The following is a 17,027-nucleotide window of genomic DNA, read 5'->3' as shown; positions in this document are numbered from 1 at the left end:
ATCAATTGCCATCCATGCAGCACCTTCACCTCAAAAGGAAGGTGCGCCAATAAAGTCCGAATGCTTTCCTACTGTGTAATAGAAGGTACACCTTAAAACTTTTAAACCCAATTCATTTTGTTCTATTTCGAACGAGTATCTGTATCTTGGGGCCGAAGATCATGCAGGAATTATGTTCAGATTTGTGTAAGGAGGAGTGGAAAGTCGACGAAAGCAAAGTCAGATCTATGTTGTCGATATCGGATTAGCTAATCGGGTAAGGTGTTGGGACCCCTCGCTGGCAACAAGCCTTTAAGAGTCTACCCTTGAAGCGAGCAACATCTGCCTGATCAACCTGCACACCGCTGCTTGATCTTTAAAGCACTCCTTACATGCATCAACACATTACTTCAATGTGAAAAGCAAGCCCACTCACAAATACAAAATCACTTCTTAGCCTCCGGTTTCATTCGACAATTGGTTTTTACCATCTCCAGGTACTTTATTTTTTAATTTAACTTTTGAAGAATAAGTAGCTCTTTTTTTCGAAAAATTCATCGTAATTTAATTCATTTTTTGTTGCCAATGAAGTCGACGAGTATCGTTCAACTAGATTTAAAGAGACCAGCATATGGAGGACTTTAGGATCAAGATAAATTTTAGGTAGGATGGACAGAATATCGAAAATTCGATGATCGTGCGCCTGTATCGAGTGACCTTTTCGGCAACAATCTGGCACGTATGTGGCTTCTGTACTCACACTTGTTTTTGATTAATGAGAGCCTCGGTCGCGAAACTTCGATCCTGATCTCCTCCGCCTCCCTTGGGCCTGCTCAAATCCATCACCCCAAAGCCGAAAATTAATTTACAACTTTCCATCAAATGGAAGCTCGGTCCTTAAATCTGAGTATTATCCCCTAAAAATCTCTTTTCTGCAAAATGCCTTCTTGATTTACGAACAAATACGACATGACTTTGGAATGATAAATGTCACCTCGAGACACAATATCCAATGAGATTCATTTTATTTGTTTCAGTATGACGGGAGATATGAGTATGTTTGCTAGGTTGGAATGATAAGAGTGTCGAAGACAAGAGCAGTGTCGAATTTTAGGACTAAGAAAGGAGAGTAGAGAAGAGTCATTACTCGGGAATAGAAGCGAACTCTGGAATGGAAGGGTAACCAGATGTATTGCGGGAGAATTGGCTCTTCTCCTTTTGTGCTTTACGGGCAGACGGTGGCTGCGCATGCGGGTTCGCTGAGACAAGCATCGATTGGCGAGATTTGCTTCCGGAGAGAGGCTATACAAAAGTCTTATAAGATTTAAAAAGGAAAACGCGACTTTACCTTTGGAAGAGAGTCCGCTGGAGGCTCGTTTTCATCTGCATTTGCGACGACATCAATCCACTTTTTATCGGCCAATGCTGCCAACGGGATATCATGGTCCTCTGCTTTTCCCTGGAATTTTATCTTGGGCGCGTTTTTCTTCGTTCTGAACTTGACTGAAAAGTGTTTCTTCATCGCCTCTAAGTTGTTTTGAATCCCCTCGAGTTGCTCGCGCATATTTCGTCCGATGGTACTCTCAAAAATCGCAATCTGATGTTCGGCGTCTTCCTCAACTGGATATTTCTTGCGAAGATCCTCCATCAGCTGTGCTTTTCGTTCCACATGCCATTCTGAGAGGTTGGCAATGGTTTCCTCCCGAAAGCCTAAAAGCGCTTTTGATAATCATTCTTGGAGAAGAGAACTCACATATTTTCTGGAGCTGCAGGAGACGATATCGTGTACCAACGAGGATCTCATTATCTGGAATGCTAAGTGATTTTATTCCAGGCGACCATTTGCATGTCGTAAGCGCAGATTTCCTCTTGACGATCTCATTGACAGGATCCTCTGTGCCATCCCAGCCGTCAAGTTCTTTCGTTAAAATCACATGACGGCAGCAAAGAGGACCCGTCTGGTACCAGCCAGCTTTTGCCATTTTGTCAGGAGCTAAACGTAAATTTGTTACTTGCAACGTCGTTGAAAGTAACACTTACACAACTGCTCGCCGAACGGCCAGCTCCTGAAGCTCTGAATTCGTTTCGCGAGGCTCAGCATTTCCTCGCATTCGTCGTCAAGACTCTCATAACCCCGAATGAGATCCTCGCCGGATTTCGCCATTTCAAAGAATATTCTGAACAGTAACCTTTGTTTTAGAAATCATTATACGTTTTCATTTTATCCAAACTTACGTGCGATTTCTCTTATGTTATGCTTCGAAAAAAACGCGGCAAGGATTCGCGCAACCGAAAACTCCGATATTATCGGTGACGGTTTCAAAATCGGGGTCAAAATACAGAACGAACCAAACAGTTGTGAACGCGGCGGGGCAAATGGACACAGTGAGATCTCGAGGCAAATATTATTTTATTTCAATTTCAGGTACAAATTGTAACGTACAATCATATTACGAGCTGACCGCTTTGTATGGGATAAAAATATAACCAGCAACCGATAGAAGGAACGGTAGGAAGTATAAGGCAGTGAACTTAAATAACAGGTTTCTGGGTTTTCCAATGAGTTAGTGGCAATGAGTGAACTAAAGATAACTATTTTTATGCGCCTTTCTTCTAACTTTCGATCTGCTTGATCTGAGCGAGCTCCGACATCGGAGATGTGAAAGTCGTCGGGCATCGCGGGAAGGAGTTGTGCAGAATGCTTACAGATCCCTTCTCCGAGTATTTGATGTTTCGAAGGAGCTGAAAATGAGCTCAAATTGGACGCTAAGCGTGGCTGCTGTACCTTCGGACTAATGATGAAGAGCTGGCACATCTCCTTCTCTTTCGCGTTGTCAGTGAGTTCCTTGACAACCTTGTAGACATTCTGCTCGTTGTAACTGTCCATTCCCTTAAAATATGAATTAGAAACGAAACACACGAGAATGTTATGATAAGACAAAATAAAGACCTGATTAATCTCATCCACAAGACGGAAGGGACAGTTCTTGGTCGGCATTGAGAGCAGGAAGAGCATGGCAGCCACAGAGCGTTCTCCTCCTGACTGTCGATTGACCTTAATGATGGCCATCTCGTCGCCAGCTCGATATTGAACTTTAATATCCAGCCCATATTCACTGAAGTCGTTTGGGTTATCCGGGATATAAAGCTCTACATCAGCTCTGCAGTTGATCGTCGCAAAGTTTTTCTATTAATTCAAACATAAAAACAAATTACTGGTAAGAAGATGTACCTTAAAACGCTGAGCGACGAATGCGACCTGCGCTTGAAGCTCAGGATACCAGGCATTCTTTAGCTCCTCGGTAACATTGGCCTGATTCGCATCCTGTCTTTTCAGCTTCTCGATGCGTCGAGTTTCGGTTTCAATCTTCCTGACCAGAGTGTGGTAATTCTGGACATCGGACTCATCAATCGGCGTTCCCATTGATCTGAGCTCTTCATACTTTGCCTGAGCTTGGCGAATTTCCAGGCCGATCTTTTCAATTAGCTGCTCCTCCTTGTCGTTGCTAGAAATATTTAATTACATTCATTGTCGAGATTTTTATAATTATTTTCATAGCTCATCAGGGTCCCCGATTCGGGAAAAGGACTTACTACTGCTTGATATCAGTAATTTCGGGCATCTTGACGTAGTCCTCCTTCCATTCCGTCATTTTCTTCACGCGCTTCACGATCTCTTTCACATCCTTCTTGTTCAAGACTTTATCGCCTTGAGAAATGAGTCTGCTTGCGGCTCTGGCGACAAGCTGTCTAACAATATCCCTGTCCTGTTTGAACAATGCCCCCTGCTCGATTTGATCCTTCAATTGGGACTCTCGCTTTTCCTTCTCTTTCAAAAAGAACGCCTTCTTTCCGCAGACTTCGATGTAGCTTTTTACATGGTCTTTCTCCAAGTTGAACTTTTGATTGAGGGCTTCAATGCATTTTCCAACAGTCTAAACGAAAGAGATAGGGTTTCTTTGATCTATTTCTTTTTCATACCTTCAAGTTTTCAATGCTCTGCTCCATTTCCTTTTTGATGAACTTTTGAAGTTCGAGGACAATGAAAGGAGTGTTCTTGCGTTTGCGCAAAATGCTGTTGTATTCTTTGAGCGCGCCACGGACCTTGTGCTCCTTCGAGTTTCCGCCCTTCAGCTCTGTCTTCAATTCATTCATTTCTTTCTGCAAATCAGTGATCTGGACTGCAACCGTATGACGTTCTTTTTTGATCTCGTGCAGTCTTCGCTCTACGACTTCCATTTGTTTGGCGATGTCTGCACGTTGCTTCGACAGCTGGGCCTCCTTTTCTAAAGAGAATAGTTAAGAAGAATCCTTCAGCAGTTCTTCATTACCTGAGTCTTTGAAATATTTGAAGCACTCTCCCAAAGAAGCTCTTGATTGTGGGTTTGTGTCGACAGTATTAAAGTTGCCTGTGTACTGATTTTGTCGGCGAACAACCTTCTTGAACACCCGCGCGTTCTTGTTGTAGACGTAATAGGTCCGCAATTTTTTGGTCGCGCTCGCTCATGTTCGCAAGGTTAGGCTCTTTTTGTCCGTAGAGGATGTTATGCACGTTCGCATTTTGGCAAAGGTATCGTCGCACAGGTTCTGGACCGATGAGAAAATCAATCAGTGAGCATTCGAACCCATATCGTTTAAAGTCGATCCGATCGCTCTTGATTCGGTCGACGCTTCCATTCTCCACTCGAGCGTTGGCGATTCTGTGGAGACCATTCTCTCTTGCGAGCGCGTTGGTTTCCCGCAGATCTTCGCTTGTCTGGCAAATGATGGACATGAGTGGGGTGCTGTGCACGGAGTCCATTAGGATATCAAGATGAGCTGGAAGGCAGCCGAGGGAGAGAATGGGAGGAGGGAACACCTCAGCACGAAAACGTTGCTTGTTTTGGTCAATCAATTCCCATAACTTGATCGTGTTCATAAGATCCACTTGGGCGCGCTTGAAATACTCTGTTCGCTGCAAAACAAGTATTCGCTGTGCATCAAAGTTCTCCTGTGCTTTCAACTTAGTTTCGATACTGTTGAGCTGTTTTTCGAACGTACTGATCGCGACCTGAGCTTCTTCTTGTTTTTTTCGAAGATCATTTTCCGACGGCCTTAGACGCTTGACCTGCTTTTCCAACCCATCAATATTTCGCAGGTACTCCTGCTTCAGCCGTTCTCTTTCAGCTTTATTTTCCTCAGCAGCTTCTTTCGTCTTCGGGTATGCTTCTTCTTTGTTTTTCATCGTAATGTCAAGCTCCTGATTCTCCGTCATCACGTCAATCGTTTCTTGTTTGTATTTGTTGACGCGATAAATATTCGAAGTCAATGAGGTGCTTGCAGCAACGGCTTTCATCAGAAGCTTGTACTCCTGAGATTTCTTATCGTCAAACACTCCCTGATCTTTAAAGAGTCTTTTCTTGAGAGTCGCTTCCTCCTTGTCCAGTTTCTCGAGATTAAACGAGCATTCTTTCAACAGTTTCTCTTTCACCTCCTTGTGCTGTTCTTCCCAATCTTCGAAACAGCCTTCGACGAACTCGAGCAGCTCTTTCTTGAGACACCATTCCGCAGTATTCTTGATCAGGACAAGCTTCTGTTTCTTCTCCAGAGCCGCTTTCATGTCGTTGAATCTTTCGACTCGTACTTGATCGCGGTCTCGCGTGCGTTTCAAATCAACGAGTGCGTTTTCTGCGACACGGATCTCGTTCTTGGCGTCCTTCATGTGCTTCTGGTACTCAATCAGTTTCTGGTGCTTCAAGAGCAAGTTCTCCTTCCCATCGCTGATGCTCTGTTGAAACGCCTCGAGTCGATCTTTGGACGAAAGGTCGCTCAAATCGTTCACTTTCTCCTGCGGCAGAAACTGCATCAAGTTCATCACATGAAGATTGTATTTGTTGAGAGTACGTGTCAGCTCATCTTTGTTGTTCAAAGGATGGAAGGTCGACGATCTCTCTGTAAAAATAATTCAAAATTAAGACTAAAATAGATGATTCTTACCGGCTCTCATCTTCCATCGAGTGTTTTTGTTCTTTCCAGAGCACCAAGATCGCTCGATGCCGATCGTAGTACCTTTGCCAGTTGAAATTTCAACAGTGATCCGCGCTTTCTTATTTGGTCGTTCTCGATTAACGAACATTGACAAGTCATCAGAGCGTCCCAATTTGCTAACTCGGCCGTCGAAGACAAGGAATAATCCAGCCACGATGGTCGACTTCCCAGTTCCGTTAGCGCCGAAGATGTAGTTAGTAGTCGGGTTGAACTTGTACTCCGTGAAGTCGGTGCTCATGAAATTCTCCATGCAGAGATAGACAATAGAACCCGCCTTGTAATCGGTGATAGGAAAGCGAAAGTTCTTTTGGTTGGGATTGGGCCTATCCCCTTGCAGCCGCATGTTTCCGACTTCAATTTCTAAAATTATTGAAAAAGAACTAAGATTCAAGAGGCAGATTGGTTGGAAGATTGGATAGCAAGTCAGGAAAAGAAGGAAAAAGGTCAGTATGAAGGCATTAAAAGATGAAAGCAAATCGGTTTTGAATTGAATGAATCTGGCTTTGTGGTAGTTCGGGTCAATACATGTAAGTCGAGTTTGGTGATTTTGTAACTAATTTGGCGTTGCTTGCGACTGCTCCAAATATTTTCTGAATAAATGGAAGTTGAAGAGCGATAAAGATAGTAAGTGCTTACAAATACAGCTTATAGTCCTCATGCGAGCCATATTTCTTCACTTCAGCTCTACGCAACGCTCCCCAATCACGCGATGAAATAGCAGCTTCGGCAGCTATTTTATTTTGATTGTTGAAGACTGTTCTCAATGTCGCGGATTCCTCGTGAAGTTTGGCCAAGCTCTCGCCTTGAACTTTTTGAACATCTCTTTGATTTCCGCGTATTTCAGATTCGAGTTTTCTTTACGCATTTTATTCGCAAAGAGACGGATCGGACTCTGGGTGAAGTCTGAATTCAGAATGTAAGAGCTATTCATGTATGAAATCAACTTACTTATGTTAGTCGAGAAGTTGTATTCCTTTCTCTTATTCTTCATAAGTTCTTCCGCCTCCAAGTCATTTTCTCTGGTCTTGGCTTGTTGATCTCGCGCCAAAGTTCTTATTTGAGTGAGCGTTGGCGGCAGGGAGCCTTGCAAAATAGGTCCAAAATGTGAAGAACCGTGTCCAAAAGTCAGCTCGATCGGATTTCTAAGAGAGCATTTGAAAGCTTCGATTGCTTGCTCATACTCTTCGAACTTTTCCGGCGAGTATGACTTGACTTCGCTTGGCTTCAAGGCTAGCCAATCTTTCTTCAAAATGGCTTCAAGAGAACTAATTGAGGATTGATGGAGCTCTCAAATGTACACATAGAAATATCCAAGAAAAATGAGAACGATAAGTAGCATCTTTCAATCCCTGCCTTTGCCTGTTCTGGGCCGTATACCGTTCGAACATGGTACGCGACTGAATTTCGTAAAAACGCACATCCGTTTCCTCGATCAAGGTAGTCCACTTTGATGGAGGGAAGCGTTCGCGTAATTCCGCATTCGAAACATTCTTGTCTTTCTTTTTCAGACTTCCTAGAAAGAGAATGTATGGTGTGGCGCGGAATTCTATGTGGCGATGGAACTTGTATTTCTTTCGCAACTCTGCACGCCGCGTCTTTACTTTTTTCTCTAGGTCGATTTCTTCGCCACTATTTGAAAGCAGGTTTTGAATGTGTTCTTGTCTGTCCCGAGCAGCCCGCTCTAGAAACTCGTTCCAGCATTTCTTTTCCAGAGCCATTTTTTCATCGAGGGAAAAATCGTCCATTTTTTCGACAAGATTCAAGTCCAAAAATTTCGGCACAGGAGTTTGATACCTTTCGGAGAGAGACGCAAATGAATTTAGGTAGGAGAGCCGAGAATCAACGGCGATCTTCTCTTTGCGAGCACGAGTCAGCAACCGGAAAGCGTCGTTGAGCGCTTTTAAGCTCATCCTGTTCGGATGCGTTTCTAGTTGCTGCTGAATATACAGTGTTCGCAGCTTTGAGTCGCAGAATTCGCTGCTGTTCGGCTTTTGAAGGTCGCTGACGAGGCCAAACTCGCGACGTAAATTTTGAACATCGCGGACAAATGTGCTCGACACAAAAGGTTTCGTCTGACTGCTCGCAAAATGGCCCAGGTAGAACTCGTACCAGAACTCAGGTTTCACAGATTTCGTACTTTCTTCGCTTATTTCGGGCAAAACTGCCGAAAAAAATAATGTCAACATTAGAGCGCTATTGGATATTTACCGAGATTCCGACGAATCGGCGGAGGCGAAGTACACGTGGACCCGAGCAAGCGTTGAAATGGAAGTTTTCTCATTAGATTCAATAACTACTGGCTGCCGGTCATCCTCTTCATTTTCTTTGGTCGTCTCTGTTTCTCCGAAACTCGGGCTCGAGCGACCCTTGTTCTCTAACTCCCGCCTGCTCGGAGGACGCGCGCTCCTGGAAGACGCGCCTGGAAGACCTCTTTTTTCTAAATTAACAACTTGGTCACATAAGATTCGTCAAAACGCTCTTATTAAAAAGCTAAGAAGTATCAGTTAACAAAATGAACGAATAAATGATAAGGAATGGAAATAGAAGAAAATATAAAGAAAAGAAATATTTACAGAACCGATTTCAGCTCGGAGAAGAGATTGGAAGGTATATGCCTTCCGAAATATCGAAGAAGTATCAGTCCTATTGCGACTATCCATGCGCATTGGTCAGATTTATTCTGAAAATATTCGTTAAAAAGGATAATCCTCGATTGCATACATATGAAAATGCTTTGAGATAATCCATGTGAATCCTCCCGAGTCGCTGAATTTCCTCGTCCAGCATTACAACGTTGTCGTGCGAGAGGAAGATTTGGCCCCAGTTGAGACTATTACCTCTTGCAACGCTTTGAGCTAATTTCGCCAGAACATCATCTCGAGATGTGTCCATCTTTCCAGCTACGACTGATAAGAAGATGCGAAGAAATGTTGTCATAAAAGTTAGCAAAACTAAGGCCATAGAAATTTTCTTGCAAAAAGAGATTATCTCGATAACTTCATAGATGGCATCCTTTCCTGTCAAGTCAGTTTCCTTCATGTGGCACTCGTAAACTGCTCTTACGTCGTGGTTCATTCGGAGCGGTTCTTCCACGTTGAAGTTATTGCTCATCATATCACGGAGAGTTTCTAGTGTGTAAAATGGCCTGCATGGGGCAACGACGCCTTTCTTCTTTGCTTCTTTCTCTAGTTTCGAAAGATTTATTTTCTTCATTGGAACGTCCATTCCAGGATAGCATGGAAGACTCATCGTTTTGTTTGCTCCCGAATATAGCCAAGCCCTTCCTTTTCTAGAGCTATAATAAGAAGTGGAAATCTAACCGATTTTTGTATAAAAGCGCCAATCCTGCGGAATATCCGACAGCGTTGGGTTCGCGAGGTGACAATAATGCTATTTTTAGCGCGCGATCGATTTTTCGCGTGAGAGAATAACGTGAAAAATATTCAGGTCAGCGAGTCTTCAAAAGACTGATAAGCGATCAAAACCACGATCAAATTGCTTTTCTTATTGAACTCTTTCCTGCTTGAGTGATACCGACGACTTCGTATTTGAATTGAATTTTCCCAACCATCTTCGTCTCCATCGGTACTCGCACAGTAAATTGTTCCTTGTCAAGCCCAGCCGCGATTCCTTTCCAAAAGTCGGGTTTCTTATCTTTTCCTTTTCCGTGGTACTTGCTCATCTTGCACCGCTTGCTCAGTGTTTTATCATTTGAGCCGCGAATCATTTTGATGACCTTCCCGATTCCAACTCGATCCCCCATCGTTACTAAGCACTGCAGGAAGATCTCAGCTTCGTAGGTGAAGTTGCAGTAATAGAGCTCTTTCAATGCCATGGTCGATATAGATGAGCTTGAAACACTTGAATCGTCCTTTTTGTTTTTCACTCGTTTACGACAAATATGGCAGCAATCCATAAAATCAGTTCTTGACCGATCGATCTCCTCGCCGAAGTAACTTAGGATAAACTCTCGCTTGCACCCAGTAGTACCAAAATATTCGAGGACATCTTGAAGACCTTTCATTAGCTGATCCTTTCGCTTGGATGAGGTCGCCATTTTGATGAAATGCTCAGCGATGAACTTATCTTGCTCGTTGAAGAAAGCGATGCAGTCGGAAGGTTTCCCATCTCGTCCAGCTCTGCCGATTTCTTCAAAATCATTTATACACGAGAAACATACTTAGAAGCTTTACCTTGGTAATATGCCTCCAAAGAAGCTGGAATGCCGTAATGGATAACACGTCTAACATCCGGCTTATCAATTCCCATCCCAAATGCTATTGTAGCAACAATGACTTTGAGTTCTCCTCGGATGAATTCATCTGAAAATATTTTTAGTGATTCATTAGGGTTACTATCACCCATACAGAATTGACAACTTAGTATTATTTCCCCTTTTCTTCGGAATCCCTTGAAGATTATCCCACGGTTAACGCCTGTTTTTTTATCAGTTCTATCGAGCTCGAGGGTTTCTGGTCACAAGGAGGCGCCCTTTTAGACGAGAGTCCGCGCGGGGGCGCCCAAGAACGAATATTTATATCCACCGACTCCGCTACCGAAAACCAAATCATCCAGTAAAAAAAAGGAAAATCTGAATTTCGAGATTACGAGAAGCTCTTTCAAACGAGAATCATGAATAATGTTAGAGGTCCTGGTGATACTGCTCGAATAAGACTCCGGCATGAGGCTGAAAACATTGAGAGATTCGGCGGACTTGGTGGCGGAATGGTGAGCTCTAGAATAAGTAAGGCCAAGAGTTTAATAAATTTAGTTTCTGATGCAGCCGATGGACGATGAATGTTTTCGCTGGATCGTCACCTTTTATGGGCAAAGGGGAACATCGTAGGTAGACGACGGGTTTCATTCTTTATAAAGAATCATTCTTTAGAAAAAGAATCATTCTTTGAAAATAAAGAATCATTCTTTTTCGGACCGCTCCATAAAGAATGATTCATTTTTGTTTTGATAAATGTTACTCTAGAAATAACTCATTTAAGACTTCTTGTGCGCTTCATCGTCATTTTTTCTGCAGATTCTATCTGAGAACACAAAAACCAGAAGCGATTGAGCGCTTCGCGCCTGTTTTCTAGGAAACTCGAGAAGTCTTAGAGTAAATGATTGAAAAAAAGTATCACTGTGGCAATATTTTCGAAAAAACAATGAAAAACTAATTTTCTAGAATATTGAAAAAAGAATGAAACCCGTTTTTTCGCCGGGAAACGAACGGCTTTCATTCTTTGCGAAAAAGAATCATTCTTTACAAAGAATGAAACCCGTCGTCAGCCAACATCGTACGAGGTATTTCTCCGTTGATATATTCAGCTAAAGAAATTTTCATAGAACGGGATTTTTAATCTCGAAATCATGCTTTCCGAAAACTACCCATTCCACAATGGTACCGTGGATGCATGCTTCCAGACTCGAATCTACCATCCTTTGGTTGAGCCTGACACTGGTAGAGTCTTGATCCCGGACGCGTGCTTGTACGGACCCAGGAACATCGAGACCTCCGCCCCAAATTGGCATTGGTGTCTTCCAACTGGGACACTTCACCAACTATGCATGCTGCTTGGCACTACTTTCTACGATCCGAGATTCTTCATTCCACCTCGATCAAGAAACCCCCCAGGTAGAACCCTCCAAAATTTGATCATTACGTTTCTAATTTTATCTTTAGCCTTGCATTTTTTCCGGGATCATCAGGACTTCCACAACACCGCAAGAGAATGGACACAGCAATTCGCAATGGAACGCCCATAAGAACCTATCTTATCATCAAGACTATTAGAAGTAACAGTCTGACCACTTCCTATCCCTGCCAAAAAAATAAATTGAAAATGCAAAATTGTCTCTTGAACTCTCTCTTGCAAATACCTTGAATTGAAGCTCTGTCGTCAGTCGAGAGTCCAGCATGATAGAATGTTGACTTGACGTCCTTTTTATTCTCCGCCAATTTGCTAGCAACCTCTTCAGCCAACTTTTTTGTTCGACAGTAGATAATGGTACCTAGAAAATCTTTGATTCAGGCAAGACCTCGAAAAAATATACTTTTGTCTGTCTGAATTGCATCAGATTTGATGAGATCGTCGGACATTGTTGTTTTCTTCTCAATTTTGATGTAGATATTTGGGCGGTCGAAGCTTCCAACGGTTTTCAGGGTGTTTTCCATTTTCAAGCACTTGCTAATTTCATCCCGCATTTCAACCGTAGCGCTGAAGATACTTACTTTGAGTCATTAGAATTTACTTACGTTCCAGTCAATGCTACCATCGGTGTTCTGGGACTGAGAGTCTTCAGAGCTGACAAATTCATGTAAGCTTTTCGGAAGTCATGACCCCATTCGCTAACACAGTGAGCTAGTATGTCTTCAATATTCCGTTAAGTGATTTAAGAATAAAACTTCTTGAAAACATTCCTTCATCGATCGCAAAGAGCGCTACGGGAATTTTGCTCATAATTCTTCTCAGCTGGAGGATATTTTTCTCTATCCATTCTGGACAAACATAAATAGCCCTGTAGTTCCTGTTGTAGATTTTCGCCAGAGTAATTCGTTTCTCCTTCTGGGCACTTCCAAGGAAGCAAGCGGGAATACCCTTGCTATTCAGTTGTTCCACTTGATCTTGCATCAGAGAAATCAGTGGACAAATGCAGATCACATGAGCGTTCATCCAAAGAGTCGGGTACTAAAAAAATAACTTGATAGCGCTCCTCGTTGTTGATTTCAAAACTGTACCTGAAAGCAAAGCGATTTTCCATGACCGGTCGCCATTATCACAAGTTGGTCGTTTCTGCCATAAATTATTGATGAGATCACTTTCCATTGATTGTCGCGAAATTGGCTGTGTCCAAAATTTTCTAAGGATCATTTTTCAATAGTCATTGGGAGTAAATTTTGTTACCTTTGAGGAAATCGAGATGTTCTTGAGTCGGTAAATTATCTGGTGGTGGGTCAGATGGCTCAAACGTGATCACTGTAAGGTTATCGGAATCGTTCGGAGCCTTGTTCTCACTCAATGGAGCTTGGTAATCAAGGTTTAGCGGGACGTTATGCTCAGGAAGTTCGATCAAAGGCTGACGAGGCACTTTCGTATCGGTTATTTCGATAAAATCGCGAACTTCAAAATTCACAGCAGACTTCGCAGGACGTCTCATCATGCACATCTTCCCGTAAAAGTCGTAGAATATTTTCGCGCCCTCTCTACACTTCTGTTTTAATTCTTTCTTGAGATCTGGGGGCCATGATTTTCTCGGCGATTTGGGCATTTTAGTGTTGAAAAGCTTCTCCAGCGCATTGTGGCATATAATCGCCTAAAATAAGCAAAATTGGTATCGTACTTGTAGTTTGTTAATCACAATTAAGAACTTACATTTAATGTTCCAGAGCAATCACCAACTCTGACAGTCAGTGAAAATTCGCAATTTTCGTCTTGTTGCATATCGCCCAAAATGTCTCTAACAAATCCAACGATTTCGAATTGCATCGGTAGTTTTTCTCCCTCTGCTATGAATCGAACTTTTTGAAGTTGACAGGAACTCTCTTCAGTCTTTCCGGCTGGTTTCTCATCTTCGATTTTGATCAATTCTGAAAGTCTGATCTCTCGCGGCCTTTTTGCGTTTATCCAGGGTGTATGGAAGGCTCCTCCCTTTTTGCCTTTATGAGCCTCTTCATTTTCTCTTTTGCTCATAATTAGATATTAAAAAAGTTTAGAGAATCCACGTGGGGGGAGTCGAGGAAACTGGTTGGTCAGGCATTGGCCCCGTCTTTTTATCCTCCACGTGAATCGAGACGCTCTCGAATTCGTCTCGAACTGAAAAAAGCGTTGGCCAGCTACGCCAAGCCCAATTTCCTTTTCGACGCAAAGGAGAGCATAAATTTTGAAATTAAGAATGTCTAACACTCCCATAGTTTGAAACACCGGAATTTCATGAAAAGAACTTGTCTGACCCAAATATTTTTTTTAAAAGAGTCGTATATTTTTCGTATACATGCAAGATTTCTATCAAAATATTTTTCATGCCCTTATTTGGAAATATTTTCGAAAAGCTGCGAATTTTCGCGGAGGAGCACCTGTTACAAGGGACGCCTTTTTGGCCAAGTAGTCAGTCATTTTAGCATTTGATTTAAATGCAGAATGCGTTTCTTTAATTTTTCTCTTATTTTTGTGGCGAGAAGTTTGGGCAATCGGATTATTAACTTTGTCGATAAGTAAATTGCAAGAGAAAGATAGATAGTAGCTTGATGTTCTAGTGACGACTCGGCAAGCACGGTAACGATCCCGCCAAGAATAAATTACGTCGATGTTTACATCACTGAGGAGCCAGCGACTGTGACACCGCCGCCAAACTGTGGCTGGCTGCGTTGGGGCGCCTGGAATGAGTGCACCTCCAAATGCGGAAGACCTAGACAGACGAGGGTTCGTCGATGTGATGGGGGAATTCAAGGTTTGATTTTCAACAGAAATTTAAATGTTTCAATAATTCATTCTAACAATAGGATTGAATGGATGTTGTCCTGGTGCTGCTCTTTCCCACAAGCCTTGTTCATCCCCAGTGGACGACACGTAAGTCTAAACATCCTTAATTTTCACTAAATCATATAATATTATAACATAATCAACCATATACTATATGATTAGTGACTTACTAATATGACGTTAGATAAAATAATAGAATCAGAAGTAAGCATAACTTTAGCTGCGCGTACTGGTCCGGTTGGGGTGCATGGAGCTCTTGCTCGACAACATGTGGTCCTGGATATCGCCGAAAACAGCGAGAATGCATCGGAGAAGACCTCAACCGCGGATACTTATGCTCAGGTGACAGCGTCCATGAAGACTCTTGTTTCATCAGTGACGGTAATTGGGCAATGTGGGAGCAGTGGAGCTCGTGTAGCGCTTCCTGTGGCGAAGCTTTGCGATCCCGAGTGAGAAGACATTCTTGCAGCCAGTCGACTGAAAGTGAGACCGTCAATTGTGATCTAGAAGCATGTTGCGACATCTCGGATTGGTCAGAATGGAGCACCTGCTCTGTCTCGTGTGGCTCTGGAATTAGCTCAAGATCAACTCGAGACTGTCGGGGAAGGGCAGTCAACACTGAGCGACGAACTTGCATCAACCAAGCACCGATTTCCGAGTGGACACAGTGGAGTCAGTGTTCAGCCTCCTGCGGCCGTGGTGTTCGATATCGAGACAGATCTGGTCCGTGCATTGAATCGACACAAGAATCGGAGGTAATAACGGCTACTCTTCAGTTAATCTCCAAATTTAGATTTGCGATTCTGGAAGATGCCCTGCATGGACATCGTGGTCTCAGTGGTCGGCTTGCGATGTCAGTTGCGGCGATGGAAGCCGATCTCGTCAACGCGATTGTCAATATGGAACTGCTGGTATTTCTTGCCTCGGGGAATCATACGAGTTTTCTTACTGCACAGGTATCGATCCCGGATACACCTCTTGGAACGCTTGGACTGAATGCTCGGCTTCTTGTGATTACGGTTCAAAAACTCGAGATCGAAGACGAATCTGCGGCGGCGATATTGACACCGAGACTGTTGGCTGCGTCGTGACTAGAGGAAGCTGGTCATATTGGTCTCAGTGGTCGATTTGCAGTGCTTCCTGCGGAGGTGGGACTAAAACTCGACAACGAGACCATTCATGCACGCACGAAGCTCAAACCCAAGAAGCGAATTGCAACACTTCTCCAGGGTATTACGGTCAGTGGTCTGAATGGTCGGAATGCTCGCAGTCCTGTCCTGGCGGGAAAAAGTATCGAAATCGGAATCACAGCTGCGGAGAGCCTACTCAGAGACAAGAACAAAATTGTGGGACTCTTGGTCAGTATTCTCAGTGGTCCCAATGGTCGGCCTGCCCAAGGTAATCAAACGGCAAAAATGAGTTTTTAAAATTATTTTTTAGCTGTTATAATCAAAATGAAGACCCAGTTCTATCATTCCGCCAGCGCTCTGAAAGCTGTACTGATCGCGTAGAACAACAGGAAAAAACTTGTGTAGCACCTCGTTGCGCTTATTGGGCCTCCTGGGGAATTTGGAGTTCTTGCTCAACCTCTTGTGGTACTGGTTTCCGCGAACGATTGCGTCAGTGTCAGGGATCTCGAGACGATTGTTTGAATCTTTCTGGAACCAACAGCGAAGTCGACTCTTGCAACGGCGGCAGCGGTCGTGATATTGTTGGAAGTTGGTCTGCATGTTCTACTTCTTGCGGCACTGGCGTCCAGTCTCGATCGATCACGAATTCTTGTTCTGATAATGTCTATGAAGAGACTCGAGAATGTATCAGCAATAACGGCGTCTATTCTAACTGGTCGCAATGGTCTTCTTGTAGCAGTAGCTGCGGAGATGGCATGCAGTACAGACGTAAAACACATTCTTGTGGTGAAGACGACTTCGTCCAGGAAAAGTCTTGCAACGTCTTGGCGATTGCCAATCGATTTGGTGCCTGGTAGACGAAATTTTATTTTTGCTTTTAATATCATATCTTTAAGGTCTGCCTGGACTCTGTGTTCGGCTGATTGTGGTGGTGGAATCAAATCAAGAACTCGATACCAAGAATGCTCCGCGCAGTCCGAAGTACAAACCGTTGACTGCAACCAACAATCATGCGGCCAACAGTCAATTCAGTCAATCCAATTCATTTCTGAGTGGTCGGAGTGGGGACTCTGTTCTACTTCTTGTGGACTTGGATCCAAGACTCGCTTTAGATACAATGAGCAAAACGAACAGTTCCCAGAGACCATTGAATGCTACATGGTAGGATTCTGTCCTGAAGAATATTACTGATCATTAGTAGGGAGAATGTTGCATTGAAACTTGGACTGACTGGTCGCCGTGTTGTTTCTTTGACGACAGAAACTTTAAGTTCCGAACACAAACCAATCTTTGCGGCGGCAATCAAGACTCGCCACAGGAGATGATGCTTTGTGAAGCGAACGAGGTGCCCGTCAACACTTGCCAGAGCCTCATGTACCCCGAACAAAGTCAAAATGAGCCTAGGAACCGTTTTTAA

General features: G+C 43.4%; 6 protein-coding genes across 6 annotated transcripts; 2 read left to right on the top strand and 4 right to left on the bottom strand.

Annotated features, from left to right (window-relative positions):
- Nucleotides 1–987: 987 nt before the first annotated feature.
- On the bottom strand, nucleotides 988–2,307 carry LOC145709799 (uncharacterized). Its single transcript, XM_081787506.1, has 5 exons — nucleotides 2,215–2,307; nucleotides 2,020–2,156; nucleotides 1,733–1,972; nucleotides 1,328–1,689; nucleotides 988–1,281 (listed from the first exon to the last, which is right to left on the bottom strand). Exons 2-5 carry the CDS (start codon nucleotides 2,141–2,143, stop codon nucleotides 1,123–1,125), a joined length of 885 nt encoding a protein of 294 aa, XP_081643632.1. The 5' UTR covers nucleotides 2,144–2,156; nucleotides 2,215–2,307; the 3' UTR covers nucleotides 988–1,122.
- Nucleotides 2,308–2,372: 65 nt separating this feature from the next.
- Nucleotides 2,373–6,362, bottom strand: LOC145709012 (structural maintenance of chromosomes protein 5-like). Its single transcript, XM_081786701.1, has 9 exons — nucleotides 5,956–6,362; nucleotides 4,389–5,910; nucleotides 4,311–4,357; nucleotides 3,961–4,265; nucleotides 3,574–3,914; nucleotides 3,212–3,485; nucleotides 2,930–3,166; nucleotides 2,765–2,869; nucleotides 2,373–2,721 (listed from the first exon to the last, which is right to left on the bottom strand). The coding sequence occupies exons 1-9, from the start codon at nucleotides 6,347–6,349 to the stop codon at nucleotides 2,593–2,595; spliced, it is 3,354 nt and encodes a 1,117-aa protein (XP_081642827.1). The 5' UTR covers nucleotides 6,350–6,362; the 3' UTR covers nucleotides 2,373–2,592.
- Nucleotides 6,363–6,392: 30 nt separating this feature from the next.
- LOC145709790 (uncharacterized) lies at nucleotides 6,393–8,424 on the bottom strand. Its single transcript, XM_081787493.1, has 5 exons — nucleotides 8,215–8,424; nucleotides 7,360–8,167; nucleotides 6,955–7,271; nucleotides 6,643–6,909; nucleotides 6,393–6,596 (listed from the first exon to the last, which is right to left on the bottom strand). The coding sequence occupies exons 1-4, from the start codon at nucleotides 8,285–8,287 to the stop codon at nucleotides 6,767–6,769; spliced, it is 1,341 nt and encodes a 446-aa protein (XP_081643619.1). The 5' UTR covers nucleotides 8,288–8,424; the 3' UTR covers nucleotides 6,393–6,596; nucleotides 6,643–6,766.
- A 1,072-nt stretch (nucleotides 8,425–9,496) lies between these two features.
- On the bottom strand, nucleotides 9,497–13,691 carry LOC145709011 (ATP-dependent DNA helicase RecQ-like). Its single transcript, XM_081786700.1, has 9 exons — nucleotides 13,374–13,691; nucleotides 12,906–13,314; nucleotides 12,740–12,861; nucleotides 12,407–12,689; nucleotides 12,257–12,371; nucleotides 12,055–12,218; nucleotides 11,881–12,012; nucleotides 10,200–10,328; nucleotides 9,497–10,155 (listed from the first exon to the last, which is right to left on the bottom strand). The coding sequence occupies exons 1-9, from the start codon at nucleotides 13,689–13,691 to the stop codon at nucleotides 9,497–9,499; spliced, it is 2,331 nt and encodes a 776-aa protein (XP_081642826.1).
- Nucleotides 10,591–11,810, top strand: LOC145709810 (ubiquitin-conjugating enzyme E2-18 kDa-like). The gene is made up of 4 exons (XM_081787517.1): nucleotides 10,591–10,734; nucleotides 10,778–11,304; nucleotides 11,347–11,635; nucleotides 11,684–11,810. The coding sequence occupies exons 3-4, from the start codon at nucleotides 11,371–11,373 to the stop codon at nucleotides 11,764–11,766; spliced, it is 348 nt and encodes a 115-aa protein (XP_081643643.1). The 5' UTR covers nucleotides 10,591–10,734; nucleotides 10,778–11,304; nucleotides 11,347–11,370; the 3' UTR covers nucleotides 11,767–11,810.
- Nucleotides 13,692–14,109: 418 nt separating the features above from the next.
- LOC145709009 (uncharacterized) lies at nucleotides 14,110–17,027 on the top strand. Its single transcript, XM_081786699.1, has 8 exons — nucleotides 14,110–14,212; nucleotides 14,255–14,448; nucleotides 14,501–14,567; nucleotides 14,701–15,235; nucleotides 15,274–15,878; nucleotides 15,921–16,463; nucleotides 16,507–16,771; nucleotides 16,812–17,027. The coding sequence occupies exons 1-8, from the start codon at nucleotides 14,139–14,141 to the stop codon at nucleotides 17,025–17,027; spliced, it is 2,499 nt and encodes an 832-aa protein (XP_081642825.1). The 5' UTR covers nucleotides 14,110–14,138.

This window comes from Oikopleura dioica, chromosome XSR, assembly GCF_907165135.1.
Source record: "Oikopleura dioica chromosome XSR, OKI2018_I68_1.0, whole genome shotgun sequence".
NCBI classification, from domain to species: Eukaryota; Metazoa; Chordata; class Appendicularia; order Copelata; family Oikopleuridae; genus Oikopleura; species Oikopleura dioica.
The sequence above is the reverse complement of the archived record's forward strand: the minus strand, read 5'-3'. Positions and strand labels throughout refer to the sequence as shown.